Source organism: Peromyscus eremicus, chromosome 16_21 (genome assembly GCF_949786415.1).
Source record: "Peromyscus eremicus chromosome 16_21, PerEre_H2_v1, whole genome shotgun sequence".
NCBI classification, from domain to species: Eukaryota; Metazoa; Chordata; class Mammalia; order Rodentia; family Cricetidae; genus Peromyscus; species Peromyscus eremicus.
Window position 1 is genome coordinate 2,261,988 of NC_081432.1, and position 26,020 is coordinate 2,288,007.

The following is a 26,020-nucleotide window of genomic DNA, read 5'->3' on the forward strand; positions in this document are numbered from 1 at the left end:
TTAGTTGGTTCAAGCAGGTTTGACAGCTTGTCCTTATAGCCGCAGCTGCACTCCTCATCAATATTGACCGTGGATTGCTACCCTCAAGTTATCTTGCCTCAGTTTTCAGGCTGCCCTCTCCCGGGACCACCCACTGGTGCCTCCTGGATTTGAAGTCAGGACTGCGACAGAAAATTCTTTGCTGCCATCTGGTCTCTGTGCCCTGTTTTCTTTCACCAGCTCCTGTCTTCGGCTGGCTTATCTTCCTGTGTCCAGTGCTTGTCGTGGTAACCAGTCCTTAATCTCTTCACACCGCAGATTGGAAGGTGTGTCCCTCCCTGCCACTCCTCAGAGTGTCACCAACCTCCTCCAGGTTTCCATAGCTCCATTTCTCAACGATTTGCCAAGGGTAACCATTAACCCAGCCCTTAACTCTGCTCCCCACCTGTCCCTGGGGAGAGGATTTTTCCAGTCCCTAACTAGCAGGGCCAGGCCACCCTCACATCATTTCTCTGGACCTCAGGCGGGATCTTCTTATATCAGTCCAGCTCGGACCGTTTTTAAAATTATGTATTTATATTGTGTGTGTATGCAAGGGTACAAGCAGCTCAGGCGTGGAGGTCAGAGTCCTGGGGATGGAACGTAAGGCGATTTTCCCTGATGAGCCAGCCTTGAAGGCTTTTTTTTTTTTTTAGACTATATTTCTTTCTTTCTCCCACAGAAACACCTTCCTTCTCCTTCCTTCTTCTTTCCCATCCAGCTCTGTCATCAATGAGTGTCCTTAGGGGTGAGTGGGCTATGGCGTGGGCATACACCGATATGGGTGTATGTGTTCTAACTAGGTCTCCTTTCAGACGCTTGCGCCTCCTCTTCAAAGGTCCCGAAATAATCAGGCCCTTCAGTGCTCCCGTGGGAGTGGTCATCCCCTGCCCGCAGGGAGCAGGCGAAGTAGGGTTGAAGTAAGAGGTGGTTCTTACTTCCACGTATTTATTTAAAACACTCATGTAGCGCTTACTTTGTTTGCTAGACACTGCCCTGAGTTCCTTATAAATATTAACTCAGTGGTACAAATATTAACAGAGTTGTTGCTCTTGGCACGGGGAGAACTAATGTCGCTCCTCCTTCGGGGGAGGAGGGATGAGGCTCTGGCCCTTTAAGGTCGGCCTTCTGGCCATCGCCCTCCCCACCGCCCAGACCCCTTCTCCCGGCTGGGACGCCAGCGCGGCCCGCGGCCTCCGGCGGGCTCCGCCCCGCATCAATCAGAGCTCCGGCTCCCGGGAGGCGCCGCTGCTTAGCAACGGCAGAGGGCGGGAAATTTGAACACGCTGGCCCCGCCCCCACTGTAAACAGGCCAATCAGCGCTCAGACCCCTCCCCCGCTTTGCGCGTACTCCCTCTCTTCCCGTTGGCTCGCTAGGCAGGCCCCTCCAGCCAATAGCGACTAGGAGGGCGGGGCGAGCGCGGCCCCGCCCACACCCGGCCCCGCCCACAGGCCGCCTCGCCCAGCCTCAAGCTGGCTGGCGGCCGTTGGCCGGTGAGGCGGACCGCGACGTCGCGGCTGAGGTGACGAAAAAGGCGGGAAAACGCCGCGCGCTGGCGGCACGGGTCGGGGGGAGGCCGAGGGGGCGTGGCTGGGGTTGAGGGGCGTGGGGGCCGCCGCCGAGATTCGACGTGACCGCGGGCGACGGGAAGGGGGGTGGGACAGGAGCCGCCCGTGTCCCGCCGCCCCCGCGCGGCCTCCCACGCAGGCCCGCGCACCACCCCGCCCCGCCCCCCTGAGCCTCCTCCTCGTCCCCTGTCCTCAGAGTCCCGCGCCCATGGCTTTCAGAGCGACCCCAGGCCCGTCGCCGCCCGGACCCGGACCCGGACCCGGACCCGGGATCCCCTCAGCCAGCTTCCCCAGCCCGCAGGCCCCAAGGTCGGGGCCTGGAGGTGTGGAGGAAGAGGACGAGGAGGAGGAGCCGGCCGAGGTGTGGGAGGAGCGGGCGGGGAGGACGGAGAGGGCGGGGCCGACCCTCTGCACCTTGACTAAGTGCCCCAGGGTTTGGTTAGGTGGTTATGACAAGGGACGACCAAACCACGCCCTCCCCGGGGCTTCGGATGCTGATGGCCTTTCTCTCCTCGAGGGGCAGGTCCACCTGTGCGTGCTGTGGAGCTCGGGGTACCTGGGCATTGCCTACTATGACACCAGTGACTCCACTATCCACTTCATGCCGGACGCCCCAGACCACGAGAGCCTGAAGCTCCTCCAGAGAGGTGGGGACAGAACCCTAGATTCCTCCACTCTGGGGTTGGAAGCCTGTTCACTCATATCGTCACCGGTTTGGGGGAATTAATTATTCAACACAACTTTATTAGGTGCTTGCTGTATGTTAAATACTACAGATTTAGTCCCTGGCAAACCATCCGGGACTGTAATCTAGTGGTAGTTTCCAGGACACCCCCTTTCCCTGCTTCCACCCCTGGAGTATTACTACTTTACTAAATCTCATTCCAGACTGTGCTCCCAGTGTGCAGGGCACTCCCTAACAAGAAAATAAGTCCTTGGATTTTGATTTTGGTTTTTTGAGATGAGTCTTACTATGTAGCTCTGGCTGTCCCGGAAACCACTATGTAGACCAGGCCGACCTAGAACCCAGAGATTGTCCTGTCTCCCGAGTGGTAGGATCAAAGGCGTGCGCCACCATGCCTGGCTGAGAAAATAAATGCTTGAGGGAAACAAACAGTGGCAAGAAGAGAGCTGCCCCTTTCCTCTCCGTCAGTGCGCAGTGGTCCATTGACTCAGTCGGACCCTTCTCTTTTCAAGTTCTGGATGAAGTCAACCCCCAGTCTGTCATTACAAGTGCCAAACAGGATGAGACCATGACTCGATTTCTAGGGAAGCTTGGTAAGGATTGTGCAAAGGGAAGATGGAAAAGGAATACTCAAATGTGGGGTACCGGGAGGCTAGAATTGGCTGGGAGGGGAATGGGACAATAACAGGACTGATATGTACAGAACCCTTTGCCTCCACAGCCTCCCAGGAGCACAGAGAGCCAAAGAGACCGGAAATCATACTTTTGCCAAGCGTGGATTTTGGTAGCTCCTTCCTTTTACGTTGCCAGACCCCATCCCAGTGGCCCTGCCTCTTCTCTTAATGGCCCACCCCATTATCAGAGACCACTCCTGTCTCTTATCTAAACACTGCTTCCCATGCCCCATCGGCGTGTCTGCCAGATCTCTCCTGCGCCTTATCATTAATAATCTAAGTTATTGAGAAGCCATCGGGTTGGTGTGTTAGAAATGGAGCCCCCCTGAGAAAATGGAGTGACGACAGTTTCAAACAGTTTTGAGTGCTGGAGTTCCCCCTTTAAGCCAAAGTCATTTATTGCATAGAAAGGAAAAGGAACTGTTTCTGAGATCCTGATGATCCATAAGACACTTCTTACTTTGCAAACTCCCAGGTTCACAAAAAGGACAGGGAATGTGCTGTCCTAATTCGATATCAGGACATTAGTACTCTTCTTGCCTTTACCATACGATCTTTTTGACCTAGAAAATCTGCAGTCCCAGACATCACTGTCTTTCTCAGGTCTATAACCAGACATCTGTACTACATACAGAAGGAAAAGAGTCAGACTAAGTCTGCAGTCCTTGGTTCTTGCTTTAGCGTTCCTTAGCCACCTCTGTGGACTTGGGCAAGCTGTATGGTTGCTTTTGTTCTTGTTAAATTGGGGTGAGAAAATGGAGTTATAAGACTTTTCATTTCTTATCCCCCCAAATAGGTCCAGAGATAAGCAAGCAGCGTCTCCTTTCTGGAAACTACTCATTCATCCCAGAGTCCATGACTGCCACTGAGAAAATCCTTTTCCTCTCCTCCATTGTTCCCTTTGACTGTGTCCTCACGGTGAGGGCTGGGATGCAGCTGGGGAAAGGCGTGAGATCCCTGTCCCAGGCAGAGTTCTAGATTAGACTGCTCCAGCCATGAAAATTGACAGTTTTTCTTGGTGTTGGTGAACATTATGGTTTATTCCAACTCCACTGCTGACCCCTTCCCAGGTCCGGGCACTTGGAGGACTGCTCAAGTTCCTGAGTCGAAGAAGAGTTGGGGTCGAACTGGAAGATCAGAATGTCGGCGTCCCTATCCTGGGATTTAAGAAATTTGTATTGTAGGTGATTCACCCTAACCTCAACCAAAGTAGAGGGACTAGGAGGTCTAAGAAGTAAGCCAGGTGCCAGGGATGGGGAGAAGTGTGCTGGGACACAGGAAAGGGATGGGGACACTGGAGAAGTGTGCTGGGACACTGGAGAAGTGTGCTGGGACACAGGAGATTGATGGGGACACAGGAGAGGGATAGGGACACACAGGAGAGGGATAGGGACACACAGGAGAGGGATAGGGACACAGGAGAGGGATGGGGACACAGGAGAGGGATAGGGACACAGGAGAGGGATGGGGACACACAGGAGAGGGATGGGGACACACAGGAGAGGGATGGGGACACACAGGAGAGGGATGGGGACACAGGAGAGGGATGGGGACACAGGAGAGGGATGGGGACACAGGAGAGGGATGGGGACACACAGGAGAGGGATGGGGACACAGGAGAGGGATGGGGACACAGGAGAGGGATGGGGACACAGGAGAGGGATAGGGACACAGGAGAGGGATGGGGACACAGGAGAGGGATGGGGACACAGGAGAGGGATAGGGACACAGGAGAGGGATAGGGACACAGGAGAGGGATGGGGACACAGGAGAGGGATGGGGACACAGGAGAGGGATGGGGACACACAGGAGAGGGATGGGGACACAGGAGAGGGATGGGGACACAGGAGAGGGATAGGGACACAGGAGAGGGATGTGGACACAGGAGTACCAGGGATTGTATTGCTCTGGGGAGAAGATTGGACTGTATTGTACGAACTGCCATGCCTCAGCCACCTTTCCTCTGGCTTCTGTCTGTTCTCAGGACCCATCTGGTGAGCATAGATCAAGACACTTACAGGTGAGGTGGAGACAGACTGCAGCCTCCAGAAACAAAAGGATTGAGCTTAATGCTCTAATAATCCTAATGAGGCTCTAGGTTCTCTAATCCTGGAACTGTTAAGATCTCTCTCCTTGAAGGAGAGGAAAGGGTGACTAGGGGGAGGAAGGAGGAAGGAAGGGAACAAAGCACAAAGGCATCACCTCCTCCCCCTTCCTTTTCTCAGTGTTGGTGATGGACCTCAGGGGCTGTGCCTGCTAGGCAAGCATTCTGCCCCTCTGAAGTGACAACTCCTTTCTTCCTCCCTTTCTTTTTTTTCCCCTCTCTCCCTTCTTTCTTTCTTTCTTTTTTTTTTTTTTTTTTTTTTTTTGGAGACAGGGTTTCTCTACATAGCTCCAATTGTTCTGGAACTCACTCTGTAGCCCAGGCTGGCCTCAGACTCACAGAGATCCACCTGCCTCTGCCTCCCAAGTGCTAGGATTAAAGGTGTGAGCCACCACTGCCTGGCTTTCATTTCCTTTTACTAAGAGGAGAAGCTGAGGCAAACACAAAAGTGAGTCATAAACCTCACAGTAAGATCAATATTGTCAGCGTGATGGCGCACACCTTTAATCCCAGGACTTGGGAGACAGAGGCAGATGGATCTCTGTGAGTTCGAGGCCAGCCTGGTCTACAGAGTGAGTTTCAGAACAACCAGGGCTACACAAAGTACACAGAGAAACCCTGTCTCAACAGACAAACAAAAAAGATTATTATTAACTTAAATACTAGTTTCTTTCTCAGTTCTCAACTCCTTTTATTATTAAGAAAAAATTGTTACAGTGTCAATGGGAACATGACTTAGTGAACAAAAGCTCCTGCTACTCAGGTTTGAGGATCTGAGTTTGGATGTGAGTGTTATGTAAGTGGTTTGTGGGCCTGTAATCCCAGTGCTGGAGTGGACAGACAGGGTCGCTGGGGCTTGCTGGCTGCTATCTTAGCCAAAGAAAATGGAGAACTTTGGGTTCAAGAAGGAGAACAAGACAGAGAGGTAGAGGACAGCCACATCCATGTCTTCTGGCTTCTGCACATATGCATGGGAGCATGTGCACCTGCCACAAATGTGTGTACACAGGCAGGTGTGATGGCTCACCTTTAATCCCAGCACTGAAAGGCAGAGGCAGGGGGGTTTCTATAAGTTTGAGGCCAGCCTAGTCTACATAGTGAGTTCTAGGATAGCCAGGGCTACATAGAGAGACCTTGTCTCCAAAACAAAAATAAATATGTACACACATGCATATACTATGTGTAGGATGTACAGAAGATCATCCAAACTTCATTTCTCTGTGACAGTGTTCTACAGATTTTCAAGAGTGAGTCTCATCCCTCAGTGTACAAAGTAGCCAGCGGACTGAAGGAGGGGCTCAGCCTCTTTGGTAGGTGTGTCCTGTAGTTCACCCCACACTGTGAAAGTCTGCCAGAAAAGCACTTGACTCTATAGGTGTGTGCAGACTCTCTTCTTGCTATATTGCCATTGCCAGATGCCTTTTCCACACCAATCCAGGTTCCCAGTCTTTGTGTTCACTCTCAGCCTGAGCTTCTTTATATCTAGCCATTTAGTGTAATTGTGTGCTAACTGTGACTTTATCAGTACTATGTTCAGTCTCTGGCTCTGCGTGAGTGTGCCCACTAATTGAGCACCTAGTACCTGTCTGTTCACAAAGGAGAGTTATAGAACTGATTTGTATTGTTTTTATCTGTTCCTCTGGATTTAGGGTATATTAGGGACACGGCTCCAAATGTCCAGTGTCTCACTGGGTTATACTTAAATTTTACATATTGTGTTGGGCTTTGTGTGAGTTGTGACTATGTCCATTTACGTATTTTCCTGGCTGAATGTCCATCCCTTTTCCCAGCCTCACATGATAATCCAGGCCCCAACTTTGGCTGTCTTTGTGTCCTGTATCTAGGCCTCCATGTAACATGTTCACTCCTGTGCATACCCCACAGGAATCCTCAACAGATGCCGCTCTAAGTGGGGACAGAAGCTGCTCAGGTGAGTGGGTCTCAGACATGTTTATAAACAAATACACACGGATTACTGAGGCTTATTGACAGCAGCCTACAGGCCATGACAAACACTATTTAGTAGTACTAGAAATAACAACTGGCCGGGCGGTGGTGGCGCACGCCTTTAATCCCAGCACTCGGGAGGCAGAGCCAGGCGGATCTCTATGAGTTCAAGGCCAGCCTGGGCTACCAAGTGAGTTCCAGGAAAGGCGCAAAGCTACACAGAGAAACCCTGTCTCAAAAAAAAAAAAAAAAAAAAAAAACAACTGCTCAGGGTATTAGCAAGTATTAGCCTCATTTTATGTTGTCAGCACAGATGCACACATACTTATGAATAATATACATATATGCACACATACATGCATTAGACAATTAACCACAAACTACGGATGCGTTACAAGATAATTTCACACCACATCAAAAGCTAGGGCTGGGCCGGGCGGTGGTGGCGCATGCCTTTAGTCCCAGCACTTGGGAGGCAGAGGCAGGTGGATCTCTGTGAGTTTGAGGCCAGCCTGGTCTCCAAAGCGAGTTCCAGGAAAGGCGCAAAAACTACACAGAGAAACCCTGTCTCGAAAAAACAAAAAAAAAAGCTATGGCCGGGCCTAGAGAGATGGCTCAGAGGTTAAGAGCATTGACTGCTCTTCCAGAGGTCCTGAGTTCAATTCCCAGCATCCACATGGTGGCTCACAACCATCTGTAATGAGATCTGGCGCCCTCTTTGTGTACATAATAAATAAATCTTAAAAAAAAAAAAAAAAAAAAAAAAAAAAGCTAGGGCCATGGCTTAGTGATAGGATACTCAGTGTAAGGCGCCATCCCCAGTCTAGAAAAAAAAAGTTAAACAAAACTACCCAGCACTTGGGAGGCAGAGCCAGGCTGATCTCTGTGAGTTCAAGGCCAACCTGGGTTAGAGAGCAAGATCCAGGATAGGCACCAACACTACACAAAGAAATCCTGTCTCAAAAAACAAAACTAGACATGCTGCATCTCAAAATGACTTCTCTAAACTAAGCTATTGATAGTAAAAGTGCTTGTGATACAAACATGAAAGTCTGAGTTTGGATTCCCCAAATACACATAAAAGCCGGACTCTAGTCCCAGAGGTGGGGAGCCAAAAACAAAAGTCTAGTGAAGCTGGTGAGCACAGCTTCAGTGAGAAAACCTGCTCAAACAAGGTGGGCGGCTAGCAAGACAGCTCAGCAAGTAAAGGCATTTGACATAGACCCTAAAGACCTGAGTTAGACCTCCCAGACCCACATGATAGATGTGCTCTCACCTTTGCTCGCTTGATTATGGTAGGCATGGAACCACATACACACACATAATACACAAAATAAATACATGTAATAAATGTTCTGAAGAATAAGGTGAAGACCAATTGAGGGAGATACCCAATGCCAACCAACCTCCAACTTTCACATGCAGTTATACATGTGCATACACGCTAGCACACACATGCACTGGCATACACAGAAACATACAAATACACATGAATTGAGCTAATTAATCAGGGCATGGTGGTACATGCCCCTCTATAATTCCAGCTTTTGTGGAGCTAAGGTAGTAAAATCAAGAATTGGAGGCCAGGGCTGGAGAGATGAGTCAGTAGTTAAGAACACTGGCTGCTCTTGCAGAAGACCTAGGTTTGATTCCCAGCCCCCACATGGAGGTTCACAACTTTTTATAACTCCAGTTCCAGGCGATCTGAAGCCCTCTTCTGACCTCAGGGGGAGCAGGCACACAAGAGGTACACAGATTTACATGCAGACAAAAACACCCATACATAGCCGGCGGTGGTGGCGCACACCTTTAATCCCAGCACTCGGGAGGCAGAGGCAGGCGGATCTCTATGAGTTCGAGGCCAGCCTGGACTACAGAGTGAGTTCCAGGAAAGGCACAAAGCTACACAGAGAAACGCTGTCTCAAAAAAAAAAAAAAAAAAAAACCTATACACATTAAAAATGTTAAATAAAACGTTCTTTAAAAAGTTGGTTGGAGGGCTGGAGAGATGGCTCAGAGGTTAAGAGTACTGGCTGCTCTTCCAGAGGTCCTGAGTTCAATTCCCAGCAACCACATAGTGGCTCACAACCATCTGTAATGAGATCTGGTGCCCTCTTCTGGCCTGCAGACTTACAGACAGACATTACACTGTATACATTAATAAATAAATAAATCTTAAAAAAAAAAAAAAAAAAAAAAAGTTGGTTGGAGGGCTGGAGAGATGGCTCAGCGGTTAAGAGCACTGACTGCTCTTCCAGAGGTCCTGAGTTCAATTCCCAGCACCCACATGGTGGCTCACAACCATCTGTAATGAGATCTGGCACCCTCTTCTGTATACATAATAAATAAATCTTTAAAAAAAAAAAAAAAAGTTGGTTGGGGGGCTGGAGAGATGGCTCAGCCGTTAAAGGCTAGGCTCACAACCAAAAAAAAGTTGGTTGGAGGCCAGCCAATGGTTCATTACATGAGACCCTATTCAACAGCAAACAAAACGGAAATTAGCCAGGCATGGTGGTATACATCTTTAATCTTAGCCCTAGAAGGCAGAGACAGAAGTATCTCTGAGTTTGAGGCCAGCCTGGTCTACGTTGTGAGTTCCCTACAGCTGGAGCTACATGGTGGGACCCTGTCTCAAAAAATAAAAACAAAAAATTATTCACATAACTCCCAAATGTCTGTGTCTAGAATTACATACGTTGCCTGGCAATTGCATATTGTTACTACCTGTAGTTTCCATAGACACTGCAAGCTCAGAACATCCAGACATCTTCCTGCCACATTTTTCCAGTTAATGTCGTTACAGGCAGTGTAGCATCTTCCACATTCAATTATTCACTAATGCCTCTTGTCTCTATCCTGAAATCTCTTAGCCATCCCTTCCTCCCTCTTTGCACCAGTCTAATTCTGGCTATCAGGATTTTAATCAGAAGCATTGCATTTACCTCCAAAATGGTCTCTACTTCTACTCTCTCCAAATTAGCCTTTCATTCTAAACCACATGCCATCCTGACACAGAGATCTGAGCATGTGACTCCATTTCTTAAAAAAAAAGTCTTAAGTAGAAACTAAGGCTGCTTCCCTATTACAGGGGAGAGCTTAGCAGATGTAGTGGTGTGATCTTGTGTGATTTTTAGGGTCCCTTCCTGTCTTAGTTTCTTTTCTGTTGCTGTGGCAAAATATTTGAACAGAAATAACTCAAGGGAGAAAGAGTTTATTTGGCTCACAGTTCCAGGTCACATCATTGTGGGAAGTCAAAGCAATAGGAACTTAGTCACATTATATCTGCAATTAAAAGCAAAGAGCAAAGAATTCATGAGTGCATGCCAGTGCTTACTAGCTTTCTCCTTATTCAGTCTACAGTTTCAAGCCCAGGGAACAGTGCTGCTCACAGTGGGTGGAGTCTCCACATCAATGGATGTAATTAAGATAATCCCTCATAGACATTCTCAGAAGCAACTCTAGACTGTGTCAAGTTAACAAAACCTATCATGGCACACCCATTCGTCTTGGTTTTAATTTTCAGGTTCACATTCCCAAATTCCTTGTAAATCCTTTTCTACTAGCTCTACCCTGTCAGCATTTAAACTCATGTTTGAGGTCAAACCAACTCTAACCTTTTTGGTGAAGCTTCCACAGGTACACCTAAGAGGTGGTGCACCCTCCTTGTGTTCATGTAGTCAAATCCTCTTTCACATCAGGTTAGAATTGTTAGTGAACCAATTGCCTTATACTTGTTCATTCCTGTTACCTTTTTAGGTAAAATACTCAGTGAGTGAACACAGTATGTAAACTCCAGAACCTTAGCGTACATACAAACCTTTGCTAGCATACAGGCTGACAGCCCTTTCCCCACCCACCCCATACACATACCTTCTGGGGATTGTTCTAGGATGGTCTCTGCGTAACTTAATTACCCACACATTCCTCAATGCTTTAGATGTAAATCTTGAATTTCAAGCAGGGATGGGAGGGAAAAGTGGGGGGCTTATGGGGTTTGAAACATGGTCTCACTATGTACCCTCACTATGCAACCTGAAACTTGCTATAAAGGCCCAGGTTGGCCTTGAACTTGTAATGATCCTTCTGTCTGACTCCTGGGTGCTGGGATTACAGGAATGGACCAGCATGCCTAGCATGGAAGAAGAGGATTTCCCATGGAGAAGAGAATGATGTTAAAGATGGAGAGAACCAGGCATGGTGGTACATACCTGTAATCGAAGCACTTGGAACGGGTGGGGCTAGATGATACAAGTTTGAGGCCTTGTCTACATGGCAAGATCAGTGTGTGTGTGTGTGTGTGTGTGTGTGTGTGTGTGTGTGATCACTTGCTGATCTTCCAAAGGATCCTTGTTCAGTTTCCAGCACCCATGCCAGGCTGCTCACAACTCCATGGAACTCCAGTTCCAAGGGAATATGAGATCCTCTGGCCTTCAAAGGCACGTACTTGCATACCCATTGCATATTCTCAAACACATACACACAAATTTGGGTTTTTTTTTTTTTTTTTTAAATTTTGGTTTTTCGAGACAGGGTTTCTCTGTGTAGCTTTGCGCCTTTCCTGGGACTCACTTGGTAGTCCAGGCTGGCCTTGAACTCACAGAGATCCGCCTGGCTCTGCCTCCCGAGTGCAGGGATTAAAGGCATGCGCCACCACCGCCCGGCGCTGGGTTTTTTTTTTTAAATAAAGATTTATTTATTTTTGTATGAGTGGTCTATCTGCATGTACAACTTTATACCAGAAGAGGGCATCAGATCCCACTAGATATGGTTGTGAGCTACCCTGTGATTGCTGGGAATTGAGCTCAGAACCTCTGAGCCATCTCTCCAGCTCCTTGTTTTATTTATTTATTTTTTTTTTAAGACAGGGTTTCTCTATGTATGTAGCCCTGGCTGTCCTGGAACTCACTCTGTAGAGCAAGCTGGCCTCAAACTCAGAAATCTGCCAGCCTCTGCTTCTGTTGGGATTAAAGACATATGCCACCACCACCCAGCTAATACATGTAGTTTTTTTTTTAAGGGGAGGGATACAGTAGGGATACAGTAAGGACTGAGAATGTGTATCAGGCTTTTTCTTTTGGGCTACTAACCAGCTCCTAGATCATGATCATGAGAGACTTGCTAATTTTGAATGCTCAGCCTAGCCTAGGCACATTTCTGGCTAGCTCTTTTTTTTTTTTTTTTTTTTTTTTTTTTTTGAGACAGGGTTTCTCAATGTAGCCCTGGCTATCCTGGAACTTGCTTTGTAGACCAGGCTGTCTTTGAACTCACTGAGATCTGCCTGCCTTTGCCTCCCAAGTGCTAGGATTAAAGGTGTGCGCCATCACTGCACGGCTGTGGCTAGCTCTTTCAACTTAAACTAACCTGTTTCTCTTCACCTTTTGCCTCGGGGCTTATATTAGCTTTCTTCTGTATGTCTTACTTTCACTGCTGCTCTATGTCTGGCTGATTGGCATCTGCCTGGCTTCTTGCCCAGGCACGTCCCTTGTTCTCTCCTTCTCCTCTTTCCTTTCTTTCGTTCTGAGCCTTTCTTTTCTTCTCTGCCTGGCAGCCCCACCTGTCCCTCTCCTGCCTAGCTGTTGGCTGTTCAACTTTTTATTAGACCAATCAGGTGCCTTAGGCAGGCAAGGTGAAACAGATGTAACATTTTACATAATTAAACACATCCTCACATCATTAAACAAATGCAGCATAATCAAAAGTAATACACGGGCTGGAGAGATGGCTCACAGGTTAAGAGCACTGGCTGTTCTTCCAGAGGTCCTGAGTTCAATTCCCAGCACCCACATGGTGGCTCACAACCATCTGTAATGACATCTGGCTCCCTCTTCTGGCCTGCAGGGATATTATATATACATGCAAACAACACTGTATATATAATAAATAAATCTTTAAAAAAGAAAACAAAAAAGTAATACACCTTTACACAGTTAAAGTAATATTCTGCAGCATAAAAAAATGTAACACATCTTTGCCCAGTTAAAACAATACTCCACAACAGGGATGTAGCTCAGTTGATAGTGTGCTTCCCTGGAGTCCATGAGGCTCTGAGTTCCTTCCCCAGCACCACATAAAGCAGAAGGCGGAAGGAAAAAGATCAAAAGTTCAAGGAAACTGTTCGTGAAAGAAAACAAAACAAATATGAAACAGATGAGAGCTGGGAGAATGCAGATTTCCATATGGGATCCACAAGGCAAGGAATCAGCCTGAATGATGAAGTCCAGGCCCTGGGAACTCACAGCTGACAGGGTCCCAGCAGTCTGGAAAGCTGAGTTTGACACCCAGATATGCTTCTCATTAGCAGTGTGGTTTTGGACAAGTTACTGACTACAGTCCTCACTTCCTCAGCTGTAAAATTGGGGTCATTACCAGAACATGAGTCTGGTAAATCCACATGTCTTATACGAAAGTCTTCTAGGTGAGACTCTGCAGAGTGAGGACAGAGCTTCCCAGCCTGGCCTACACTGCTGTGGCTGAAGCCTTCTTTGTGGAAAAGAACTGGAATGGCTAAAACCCACCCTTGAGTTGAAACTGACATTTGGTTTTATTCTAATTTGGGGTGTTCTGATTGAACATAACTGTCTATGGGTTAAATGGGAGGTATGCATCCTCAGGCCCATGTCTCCACTTGCTAGCTTTTAGATAACATGAGTAATGGATTGCTATGAGAAAAGAACCCCCAGGCTAACGTTCTTACGGAATCCCACACCCAGAATTAAGCAAATACAGATGAGGCATTATTACTGTATAGTAATTTATTTTAACTTAATAGGTAATACTTCTGGCAACAAAAGATGTAATAATGTTTGTACACACTAGTCATTTGTGAATCAGACCTAGTTGTTGAACACCTTCAATGTCTCTCCAAGTCCTTTCTCTACTAAGAGATGACCATTATTAAAAATTGTAAGATGAGTTAGGCATGGTGGCCCCTGTGTTTAATCCCACCAGAGGCAGAGGCAGGCAGATCTGAGTTCCAGGCCAGCCTGGTCTACATATTGACTTCCAGGCCAGCCAAGGCTACATAGTGAAACCTTGTCTCAAAAGAAAGAGGAACTGTGGTGTTACTGAGATAGCTCAGAGGATAGAGGCACTTGTAAAAAAGCCTGACGAGACCAGAGTTCAGTTCCCAGAACTCACATTGTAACAAGTCTTTCTCTGTCCTGCCAGCTAGCTCCCAAATAATGACATGGAGACCCTTTATTAATTATGAAAGCTTGGCCTTAGCTTAGGCTTGTTTTTAACTAGCTCTTGTGACTTAAATTAACCCATTTCTATTAATCTATGTTCTGTCATTTACTGCCCATCCTGCTTCTTCTGTGTCTTCTGGCATATTCTTTGCACCTCAGCTATCTCCTCCTCTTTCTCTCTCTCCCCCCAAATCCTGCCTAGCTATTGGCTTTTCAGCATTTTATTACACGAATCACAGCAACATATCTTCACACAGTGTATAAATATCCCACAACATCACATAATGGAAGAAGAAAACCAGTTCACACAAGTTATCCTCGGTTCTCTACATGTGCACCATGGCACATGCATGCTGTCTCTCTCACACAAATTAAATGTAATTTTTTTTTAAAGATTTATTTATTTATTATGTATACAGTGTTCTGCCTGCATGTGTCCCTGCAGGCCAGAAGAGGGCACCAGATCTCATTACAGATGGTTGTGAGCCACCATGTGGGTGCTGGGAATTGAACTCAGGACCTCTGGAAGAGCAGTCGGTGCTCTTAACCGCTGAGCCATCTCTCCAGCCCTAAATGTAATTTTTAAAAGAAAATTCAAGGACTAGCATTTACATTGACCAGTTCACAAACACCTGTAACTCCAGCTCCAAGGGAGGATCTGTCTTCCCTTTTTGGGTTCCTTAAACACACACACACACACACACACACACACACACACACACACACACCTTTACAAAAAGAAAAGGAAGGAAGAAAAGAAAAAGAAGAAATTGTAGGCTAGGGGCTGGTGAGAGCTCTGCAGGTAAAGGTGCTTTCTGCAGAAGTCTAGCAACCTGAACCCACAGAGAGGTGGGACAGAACCAGCTCCAGAGTTATCCTCTGATCTCTTGGGCACCATGACATGTGTGTTTACACACATACACACACAAAATGCATGCATACACAAAGAATAACCGACTGGGTAGGGGCCTGGTGGCACACAAATATAATTCCAGCACTTAGGAAGTAGAAACTAAGAGGACCAGGAATTCCAGGTCAGCCTTGAGTATATAGCAAGTTTGAGACCAGTCTGAACTATGTGAAACCTGTCTAAAAAAAAAAAAGAGAGAGAAAGTAGGAAGTACTCTTGAATGCATTGGCACAGGAGATCACTTCCTAAATATAACACCAGCAGCACAGACACTGAGAACAACAATTAATAAATGGGACCTCTTGAAACTGAGAAGCTTTTGTAGGGCAAAAGACATGGTCAATAAGACAAAAAGACAGCTGACAGAATGGGAAAAGACCTTCACCAACCCCACTTCTGACAGAGGACTGATCTCCAAAGTATAAAAAGAACTCAAGAAACTAGACATCAAAATACTGAACAATTAAAAAATGGGCTAAAGAGCTAAATAGAGAATTCTCAAAAGAAGAATCACAAATGGCTGAAAGACATTTAAAGAAATGCTCAACATCCTTAGTCATCAGAGAAATGCAAATCAAAACGACTCTGAGATACCACCTTACACCTGTCAGAATGGCTATGATCAAAAATGACAGTCAATGTTGGAGAGGATGAGGAGCAAAGGGAACACTCCTCCACTGTTGGTGGGTGTGAAAACGTGTACAACCACTATGGAAATCAGTATGGCGGTTTCTCAGAAAATTGGGAATCGATCTACCTCAAGACCCAGCCTTACCACTCTTGGGCATATTCCCAAGGAATGCTCAATCATACCACAAAGATACATGCTCAACTATGTTCATAGCAGCACTATTCCTAATAGCCAGAACCTGGAAACAATCTAGATTCCCGTCAACTGAAGAATGGATTAAGAAAATATGGTACATATACACAATGGAGTACTACTCAGCAGAGAAAAACAATGACAGCATGAAATTTGCAGGCAAATGGATGGAACTAGAAAATACCGTCCTGAGTGAGGTAACCCAGACTCAGAAGGACAAACATGGTATGTACTCACTCATAAAAGGATACGAGATATAAAGCAAAGAACAATCAGACTACAACCCACAGAACCAGGGAGGCTATATACAGGGGGGACCCTAGGATGACTGGCTTATAATAAGTTTTGGTTTTACTCAGTTACTGGACAAGCCTCAGTGAAACATTTCACTATTAGGATAAAGATTTGTACTGTATCATGCTGATAATAGAAAAATAAATAAATAAAAATGAAAAAATAAAAAAAAATTTAAAAAACACCCTCAGGATGGGGGTGTGGCCTAGTAGTTTGGTGCTTAGGTAGTGAGTAAGCCTTGATTCAACCCTAAACATTACCAGAAGAGGAAAGAATGGGAGAGAGTAGGAGAGAGAATGAGAATTAGTTACAGGCATTTACACAGGAAGAGCATGAAGAGATGAAATTTTGTCTATGCTGTTTCCCTACAATACGGTCACAGCTACATACAGATAGCAAGCTCATACTGACTCACCCTCTCCCACTCAGCTGCAGAGAACTATAGTGTTGGCACACAAATACCACAACACACTGTTCTTGCTGTAAAATATTGACACATTCCATCACATATCCACATGGAGTGACACATGGTCTCATCCATCAAAACCACGACATACAGACAGCCGTAGTGACATCCAGCAATTTTCAGTACGTACATACAAACATGCACACATAGACATGGCCATACATTTGCCAGTTCTTTCCTATAGTATGCTGCAGGCATATATTACCATACTCCCCAAAGATTTCCAAGCAAAATCAAGGTGATGAGAGATGTGACTTCTAATGTTCCCATCCCAACCCTTTCCCTCCAGGCTATGGTTTACACGTCCAACTCAGGAGCTAAGGGAACTTAATTCCCGGTTGGATGTCATTCAGTTTTTCCTGATGCCTCAGAATCTGGACACGGCTCAGATGATGCATCGTCTCTTAAGCCACATCAAGAACGTTCCTGTGAGCCCAGGGTGGAGGTCAGGGTGAGGGAATAAGGCTGAGAGCCCAGGGTGGAGGTCAGGGTCGGGGGAATAAGGCTGAGAGTCCAGGGTGGAGGTCAGGGTGGGGGAATAAGGCTGAGAGTCCAGGGTGGAGGTCAGGGTGGGGGAATAAGGCTGAGAGTCCAGGGTGGAGGTCAGGGTGGGGGAATAAGGCTGAGAGCCCAGGGTGGGGGAATAAGCCTGGTGGCTTATAGAAAACTTTGGGTGTACATATATGTGTGTGTGTGTGTGTGTGTGTGTGTGTGTGTGTGTATGTGTATGTGTGTAATTTATTTAATTTTATTTTATGTGCATTGGTGTGAAGGTGTCAGATGTCAGATCTCCTGGAACTGGAGTAACAGACAGTTGTGAGCTGCCATGTGGGCACTGGGAATTGAACCTGGGTCCTCTGAAATAGCAGCCAGTGTTCTTAACTACTGAAACATCTCTCCAGCCCAGGCTTCTTATTTCTATTTTATTAAAATTTAGTTTATTTCTTTGTTTTTTGTTTTGAGATAGTGTCTCACCATGTAGCCCTGTATGGCCTGGATCTCACAGAGACCCACCTGCCTTTGTCTCCCAGGTGATGAAATTACAGTTGTGCACCATCACGATATTTATTTATTTTTGAGAGAGAGTCTCACTATGTAGCCCTGGCTGACTTAGATCTTGGTATGTAGACCAGGCTGGCTTTGTTTTTTGTTTGTTTGTTTTTTAATTTTCCGGAGCTGAGGACCGAACCCAGGGCCTTATGCTTGCTAGGCAAGCGCTCTACCACTGAGCTAAATCCCCAACCCCCAGGCTGGCTTTGAACTCAGAGACCTGCCTGCCTGCTGTGATTAAAGGTGTAGGTCACCATGGCCCAGCCTAAGATTTATATTATTTTTAATTATATGCATGTACAGCCAGGTCTGTGAGTTTGAGGCCAGCCTAGTCTACATAGTGAGGTCCAGTTCAGTTAGATCTATGTAATGAGACCTTATCGCAAACAAAAATGAGGTGTGTCTGTGTGGAGTATATGCATGTGAGTGTGGGTGACTACAGAGTCCAGAATAGGATGGTGGGGCCCCTAAAGCTAGAGTTATGGGTATTTGCGAACCTCCTGATGTGGGTGTTGGGGACCAAACCTGGGTCCTCAGGAAGTGTCTCTCCAGCCTGGATTGTGGGCCTCTTGAGGGGTGTCAGATGGCAAATGGCAAACCATGGCTGTCCCTCTGTCTGCTTGTAGCTGATTCTGAAACGCATGAAGCTGTCCCACACCAAGGTCAGTGACTGGCAGGTCCTCTACAAGGTAAGGCCTCTCTCGTGATCCTCCTGCCCCTTCCCCTGAGTTCTGGGATGCAGGCTCTGCTTCTTAGATCCAGAAGTCCCGGTTAACCTTCCAATCCTGTGTGTAGACCTTCTCTGCTCTGACACCCTGCCATGCTTCACCCACTGATGTTTTTTTAAAATTTTGTGTTGCAGAAAATATCAAAAATATTTACAAAGAATAGTATAATTACTCCCCTGTGCCCAACCATTCATTGTCAGTACTTGGACTCACAACAATCTCCTTTCATCTCCAGCCATTATATTATTTCATCCATAAATACTTTACTGTGATTATTAAAAAGTTGGCACTGATATTACTGTTTAATATCAATCAGAATCACAAGGTCCTCACTTCCTGCATCATTTTACTCACCTTTTTTTTTCTTTCCTGCTTGCTTGTTCTCTTTAATTTTTAAGTTTTATTTATGTGTGAGAGTGTTTGCCTGCATGTTAATGTTTGTGCAGCATGTGCATGCCTAACCTGGCAAGGCCAGCAGAGGGCATCAGATCTCCTAGAACTGAAGTAATGAATGGTTGTGAGCCACCATGTGGATGCTGGAAACCAAATCTTGGTCCTGTACAAGAGCAACAAGTGCTCCTAACTGCTGAACTATCTCTCCTGGATCTATGAGGTTTGATGTCAGTAGTGTAAAGAAACTAGGATAGAAGCTAGAATTAGTGACCTATACTTTGTCTGGGTTGATATGACTGCAAATATTTTTATATAATATAAAGCAAAGTAAAAAATACTATCTATTTATTGTGTTAATGTTCTATTGCTGTGAAGAGACACCATGACCACAGCAACTCTTGTAAAGGAAGCATTTAATTGGGGCTGGCTTACAGTTCAGAGGTTCAGTCTACTGCCATCACGATGGGAAGCGTGGCTTCCGGGATTAAAGGCCTGCACCACCACCGCCCGGCTGTCCTTTTTCTTGACTTTCATTCCTATTTCTCTCTTGTCCTCTTCTTACAGAAGTTTAATCTAATATTCTTCTCTCCATATATTTTTATATGTGTCTCGATGTGTGTCTTTCGGCCTTTAGTAACTTCTCAGTTTCCCCATTGTCTTTGTCCTCAGTCTGTCTGTGCCCTTCCCTCAGCTCCCCTGAGTGGGGTCCCCTTCCTTGTCATCTCTCCTACAGACTGTGTACAGTGCCCTGGGCCTGAGGGATGCCTGCCGCTCCCTGCCCCAGTCCATCCAGCTTTTTCAGGACATTGCCCAAGAGTTCTCCGATGACCTGCACCACATTGCCAGCCTCATTGGGAAAGTGGTGAGTGGAGGAACCGGCGGGAGGAGGAAGATGAGCCGAGTAGGAGGCTCTGGAGAATGTGGTGTGGGAGGTGGGGAAGCATGGGAGATACTGGGATCAACTGAACAGGGTGGGGAGAGCGGTGTGTGTGTGTGTGTGTGTGTGTGTGTGTGTGTGTGTGTGTGTGAAGATTAGGATTAAAGAAGTGGTGAGTGGGGAAATCTAGGCCCCGGAGAGCTGAGGACAGGATAGAGAAGGGGAGCAGGGTGCTAAGAAACTGGACTTCCCATCTGTCTCCTTAGGTGGACTTTGAGGAAAGTCTTGCTGAAAACCGCTTCACGGTCCTCCCCAACATAGATCCTGAAATAGATGCGAGTGAGTGCTGGGCAGGGGGTGGGCCCTGGGGGCCTGACAGCCAGCCAGTGCGTCCATTCTTGACACCAGACACCGTAACTGGGACCAGCTTTCCAAACAGAGTGAAGAGCTTTCTTTGTTGTTGTTGTTGAGACAGAGTCTCCTGTAACATAGGCTAGCCTCAAACTCAATATGTAGCTAAGGATAACCTCAAAGTCCTGCTCCTCCTGCTTCCATCCTGGGAGTGCTTGGATTACAGGCATGCATCACCATGCCCAGCCAATCAGAACTTTTTTTTTTAATAGCATTTCGTGTGGCCAAGGTTGACCTTGAACCCCTTACCCTCCTGGACCTTATCTTTATATGCATGTCATTTTCTGCACACCTAGAAAAACGAAGGCTGATGGGCCTTCCGAGTTTCCTTACTGAAGTTGCGCAGAAGGAGCTGGAGAATCTGGATGCTCGTATCCCTTCATGTAGTGTCATCTACATCCCTCTGGTGAGCAGGGTAGAGGGCGGACCCTCTGGGGGCTGTGGTGAAGTACATAATGCCTTTGGAGGTTGGATGAGAGGACAGCTATTCATGTCTCACGTGGAGTCATGACCAAGGAAGTGACAGCCAGACAGCCAGATCGGCAATCCAGGGACATGAATACCTTGGGTGATTCTAGCTCTGACAGGGATGGAGGACCCTAGTGGTGTCTGGGCTTCCTCCAGGAAGAGAGGGTATCCAGCAGGTTACTTACCATTCTGCCTCAGGTTACTTACCATTCTGTCTCCCTCTCTCCCCAGATCGGCTTCCTTCTTTCCATTCCCCGCTTGCCTTTTATGGTGGAGGCCAGCGACTTTGAGATAGAGGGACTAGACTTCATGGTAAGTCTCTTGACCTCCTGGGGGTGGGGGTGGGGGGAGCCTAATAAGAAAGTGAGAAGAAGCTGGAAGATCTCATCATCAGCACTGACCAAAATGTGGGGTCTTGTCTAGCTTAATCAGAGCTTTAGCTGAGACAGAGAGGTTAGGGTGGGGCGCTGGGGGAGGAGAGGGAAACAGAGATAATAGCCACTGGGCATGGGGGTGCACAACTGTAATCCCAGTACTTGGGAGGCAGAGGCAGGGGGATCTCTGTGAGTTCCAGGCCAGCTAGGGTACATAGTGAAATTGTGTCCCAAAACAAAACAAAACAAAAACAAGAGACAAAAGTCCGGAGCTTGGAATCCTTGCACCCAGTTTCTCTCAGAGGACAAGCTGCACTATCGTAGTGCTCGAACCAAGGAGCTGGATGCACTGCTGGGGGACCTGCACTGCGAGATCCGGGGTGAGGAGCCCACTTGGGAGGGAGCAGGCCACTCTAACAGTCTCCTCAGCCCGTGCTCTCACCCGACTCTTCCCTTCTGAGTGGCAGCATCTGTAGCCTCTTTCTCCTCCCTCCCCAGACCAGGAGACCCTGCTGATGTATCAGCTGCAGTGTCAAGTGCTGGCACGGGCGTCGGTCTTGACTCGGGTGTTAGACCTGGCCTCCCGCCTCGATGTCCTGCTGGCTCTGGCCAGTGCTGCCCGGGACTATGGCTATTCAAGACCCCATTACTCTCCGCAAGTGCCTGGAGTACGGATCAAGAATGGCAGGTGAGGACAGAGTGGGGCAGAGACACAGACACAGGCGGTGTGGGGGTTCATCCTCCTGGATCCATAGGCCATGAGGTGTCTCTTCACCCACCACAGGCATCCTCTGATGGAACTGTGTGCACGAACCTTCGTGCCCAACTCCACAGACTGTGGTGGGGACCAAGGGAGGGTCAAAGTCATCACTGGACCCAACTCCTCAGGGAAAAGCATATATCTCAAACAGGTGAGGAGCCATACAACCTAGGTCTCTGGCATCACCTCCATTTCTTCTGCCAGCCAGGCCAAATCCTCTGCTCCCTACAGCACATGTCCTTGTTCTCTGAGAACTAGAGAGCCCGTTCTTTAGGATAGACCTTTTCATGGCCACAAGTCCCTTGACCAACCTCTGAAAAGGTCATGCCATTCCCTAGCATGCCTTTACCTACAGCGCTGACTTTCTAGAGTTAATTCTGAAGTCAGGACATCAGACAGCGTGTCCTCTCTTTAATCTGTCTTTCGTGTGTTTAGTTGAGATCCATTTTTACCTTGCCCATAGCACAGGCCCGTGTCCTGTCTCCTCCCATGCCCAGGTAGGCTTGATCACCTTCATGGCCCTGGTAGGCAGCTTTGTGCCAGCAGAGGAGGCTGAAATTGGGGTCATCGATGCCATCTTCACCCGAATTCATAGCTGCGAATCCATCTCCCTCGGTCTCTCCACCTTCATGATTGACCTCAACCAGGTTAAAGGGAGCAAAAGAAGGTGGGGGAGGGGAATAATCAAGAACTGTGCCCCTGCCCTTGGGAACACATTCCCTCGGCTGCCTGTATCTGTACTTGGGGCCAGAGAGCACCCAGGTCAGAGTATGGAGGAAGCAACACCATAAACATTTCCTGAGAATCCTTTGTGTGACTCCCTCCCTGCCGACAGGTGAAGGCTGAGGAAATAAGAGCGTCGATATTAAAAAGCTTTAGGAGGTAGACATGTGTAGGGAGTTTACTCATGGTGGGTGACACAGCGGAAGTCCCGAATGCTAAGGAAACTCCCTTGTTCACCTCATGCCCGGCAGGTGGCGAAAGCAGTGAATAATGCCACAGAGCAGTCGCTGGTCCTGATCGATGAGTTTGGGAAGGGAACCAACACGGTGAGGAGGGACGTGATGTGATGAGGGGATGGATGGGGAATGAAGGGCAGGAGCAGGAGACTGAGCTCAGGGAGGGAGTGAGGATGGGTGGGCAGAGACGGGTGGGGGCAGGGCAGGTACAGAAGGGCACAGATGCCCTGGCTCTGTCCCCTCACCTCTGCCCTCTGGCAGGTGGATGGGCTGGCACTTCTGGCTGCTGTGCTTCGACACTGGCTAGCCCTGGGACCCAGCTGCCCTCACATCTTTGTGGCCACCAACTTCCTGAGCCTTGTTCAGCTGCAGCTGCTGCCACAAGGACCCCTGGTGCAGTATTTGGTGAGGAAGTCCCTCTAGCCCCCTTCCCCCTTCTCAGTCCCAGGTGAGTTCCACACTCACTGGTTGTTCCTTTCAGACCATGGAGACCTGTGAGGATGGAGACGACCTTGTCTTCTTCTATCAGCTTTGCCAAGGTGTTGCCAGTGCCAGCCATGCCTCCTACACAGCTGCCCAGGCTGGGCTTCCTGACCAGCTCATTGCTCGTGGCAAAGAGGTGATGAGGGCCTGTGTGCAGCCACCTCCGCCTCAGCTCCTTTCTACTACACCTGCTCCTCTTCAAGTGGTTTTGTTGTTTCGTAAAGATTTCTGTATTTTGGTCATATGAGTGTTTTCCCTGAATTATGTCTGTGCACCATGTGTGTGCCTGGTGCCTGTGGAGGGCATCAGATCTCAGGAAACTGGAGTTACAGATGGTTGTGAGCTGCCACGTGGTTGCTGGGAATTGAATCTAGGTCTTCTGTGAAAGCAGCCAGTGTTCTTAACCACTGAGCCATCTCTGCACCCTTATACCTGCTCCTCTTGAAGACCTGGACTTCTAGGCCCACATGATTCCTGACCCTCACTTCCCCTCCTCCCTAATGCGCACCACCAGCTCTCTCACCTTCCTGTGCTAGGTCTCAGACTTGATCCGCAGTGGAAAACCCATCAAACCGGTGAATGAGCTTTTAAGGAGGAACCAAATGGAAAAGTAAGTGTGGCCTCCTCCAGCAACATCTCCCTTTCACAGGGCCCCAGCCAGCCTTCCTGCAGCCCTGTGCCCTTCCCCTCATCATGCCAGGTGTGGTGGCACATGCTTGTAATCCCAGTGTTCAAGGCCAGCCTGGGCTATATGGCAAGATCTTGTCAGAAAATGACAGAACCAACACAGTATCCACACTGCTTTCTGAGACCCTTAGCTCTTGCAGGCTGCGGTTTCCTGTGCAGACCCGGAAATCACATGGTTCTTTCTCCCTGCAGTTGCCAGGCACTGGTGGATAAGTTTCTGAAACTGGATTTGGAAGATCCCACCCTGGACCTGGGCATTTTCATGAGTCAGGAAGTACTGCCAGCTGCCACCACCATCCTTTGAGAGGCCTTTCTCCACGCTCTCAGCTACCTGAGACCAGAGACCTACCACATCATTTCCTTTTCTTCTTGAAATGCAGAGTTCTCAGTCTGCACATTTTGTTTCGTATTAGGAATAAAGTTTATTTTGGATCAAAATCTTTCCAGAGGTCACCCCATAGGACAACGGGAGAACTGGACAGGGAGCAGTCCTTCAGAAATACAGTGACTCTGAACTGGGGGATGCTCAGTGGTTAGGAGCACTGGCTGCTCTTGCAGAAGTGGGTTTGGTTTCAAGCACCACGTGGTGGTTCACATCCATCTGTAACTCTACTCCCAAGGGATCCAACACCTTTCTGGTCTCCATGGGCTCTGGGACACATGTGATGCACATAAACTCATAGAGACACATGCATACACATAAACTAATAAATTATAAATAAATTCAGGGAGGCAGGCAGGCAGGCGGAGCGGGAGCGGCGGGGCCACAGAGGCAGGCAGGCGCAGGTGGCCCAGACGCAGTTGTAATAAAGACCAGAAACTGAGCTATTACCCGTCGAGGAGTTAGTGAAAACAAGCTCTTGATTAAGAGCTTGGAACAGGGACACCTTTAATCCCAACACCCGGGGAAGGAGCCATCTCCGTGGGACGAGACCAGAACGGATCTGAACACTCTGTCTGAGGCCAACCCAGGGCCCAGCTGCTGATCCTGCGAAACCCAACAACTTGGAGGTGTTGGTGAGACTACCTTGCTCAGCTGAAATCCATCCGGGAGAGAATTCAGAATCCTACAGTTTGCAGTCTGAGAAAACAAGATCAGCTGAGGAGTTGATGATTGAGCAAGACCTGAGAACACAGAAGGTGCCGCCCAGCCACCTAACCAGATCACCAGAATCATAAGTATACACTTCACTGACTGAGAACAGGTAAGCTCCTATCTCCAGACCAACAGATCAGGTCTCTAGCCTCTAGGCCCTACCCATCGGAGTCCCAGGGACCAGACAGCTACCTCTCTCTGCTCCCACCCCGAAAAAAACCCAAAAACCCAAAAAACAAAAAACAAACAAAAAAACTAACCCCTACAAACCTAACAACCACTAAAAACCATAAGCACACCCTACACCAACTGGGAACAACTGCTCCCAGAGACAGAACCCACTAACACTGATTTGACTAAGCTGCTCCCGAAGAAAGAGAACCCAACAGCACCAATTTAACCAAGAACTCCTAGTGAACCAAGACTAAAAATTAGAACAAGAGAGACACCTCCAGACACAGACACTGCCTGCACCGAGCAGAGGAAGAGATGAGTAGACGCCAGTGCAAAAATACAGGCAACAACATAAAGACCTATATGACAACATCAGAACCTAGTGATTCTACACCTGCAAGACCTGAACATACCAAGGCAGAAGAAACAGAAAAAATAAATCCTAAAAATGACTTTAAGAAGATGATAAAGGCCCTTAAAAAAGAAACAAAAAAATTCCCTTAAAGAGGAAATGAAAAACTCCATTAAAGAGGAAATAGAAAATTCCCTTAAAGAGGAAATGAAAAATTCCCTTAAAGAAATGGAAGAAAAAACAAACAAAAAATTGGAAGAAATCAAAGAAAGCCAAGAAAAAGTAATTAAACAGATGAAAGAAACATTCCAAGATCTGAAAAATGAAATTGAGACAATAAAGAAAACACAAGCTGAGGAAATGCTGGAAATAGAAATCCTGACTAAATGAACAGGAACTACAGAAACAAGCATAACCAACAGAATGCAAGAGATGGAACAGAGAATCTCTGACAATGAAGACACAATAGAGAAAATAGATTCGTCACTCAAAGAAAACACTAAAGACAAAAAAGTCATAACACAAAACATC

General features: G+C 47.5%; 1 protein-coding gene across 3 annotated transcripts; it reads left to right on the forward strand.

Annotated features, from left to right (window-relative positions):
* Positions 1 to 1,741: 1,741 nt before the first annotated feature.
* On the forward strand, positions 1,742 to 24,305 carry Msh5 (mutS homolog 5). 3 transcript variants are annotated; one of them, XM_059281521.1, is made up of 24 exons: positions 1,742 to 1,948; positions 2,111 to 2,234; positions 2,785 to 2,865; positions 2,994 to 3,056; positions 3,743 to 3,864; positions 4,017 to 4,126; positions 4,931 to 4,966; positions 6,278 to 6,360; positions 6,935 to 6,980; positions 16,967 to 17,105; positions 18,354 to 18,416; positions 19,582 to 19,710; positions 19,992 to 20,064; positions 20,433 to 20,542; positions 20,836 to 20,916; positions 21,271 to 21,358; positions 21,477 to 21,666; positions 21,763 to 21,889; positions 22,236 to 22,385; positions 22,713 to 22,787; positions 22,959 to 23,102; positions 23,179 to 23,316; positions 23,717 to 23,790; positions 24,060 to 24,305. In XM_059281521.1, the coding sequence occupies exons 1-24, from the start codon at positions 1,796 to 1,798 to the stop codon at positions 24,169 to 24,171; spliced, it is 2,511 nt and encodes an 836-aa protein (XP_059137504.1). In that variant the 5' UTR covers positions 1,742 to 1,795; the 3' UTR covers positions 24,172 to 24,305. The 3 variants fall into 3 exon arrangements, with proteins under 3 accessions (XP_059137504.1, XP_059137505.1, XP_059137506.1); XM_059281522.1 differs by having other exon boundaries at positions 18,354 to 18,389; XM_059281523.1 differs by lacking the exon at positions 22,236 to 22,385.
* Positions 24,306 to 26,020: the final 1,715 nt, after the last annotated feature.

What these genes read in the sequence shown, in the direction of transcription:
- Msh5 (XM_059281521.1), top strand. Translation starts at nt 1,796, where the DNA reads ATGGCTTTCAGAGCGACCCCAGGCCCGTCGCCGCCCGGACCCGGACCC. An exon ending in GGATTTAAGAAATTTGTATT is followed by an intron (nt 4,127 to 4,930) that starts GTAGGTGATTCA and finishes GTCTGTTCTCAG; the next exon opens with GACCCATCTGGTGAGCATAG. An exon ending in ACTGGCAGGTCCTCTACAAG is followed by an intron (nt 18,417 to 19,581) that starts GTAAGGCCTCTC and finishes TCTCTCCTACAG; the next exon opens with ACTGTGTACAGTGCCCTGGG.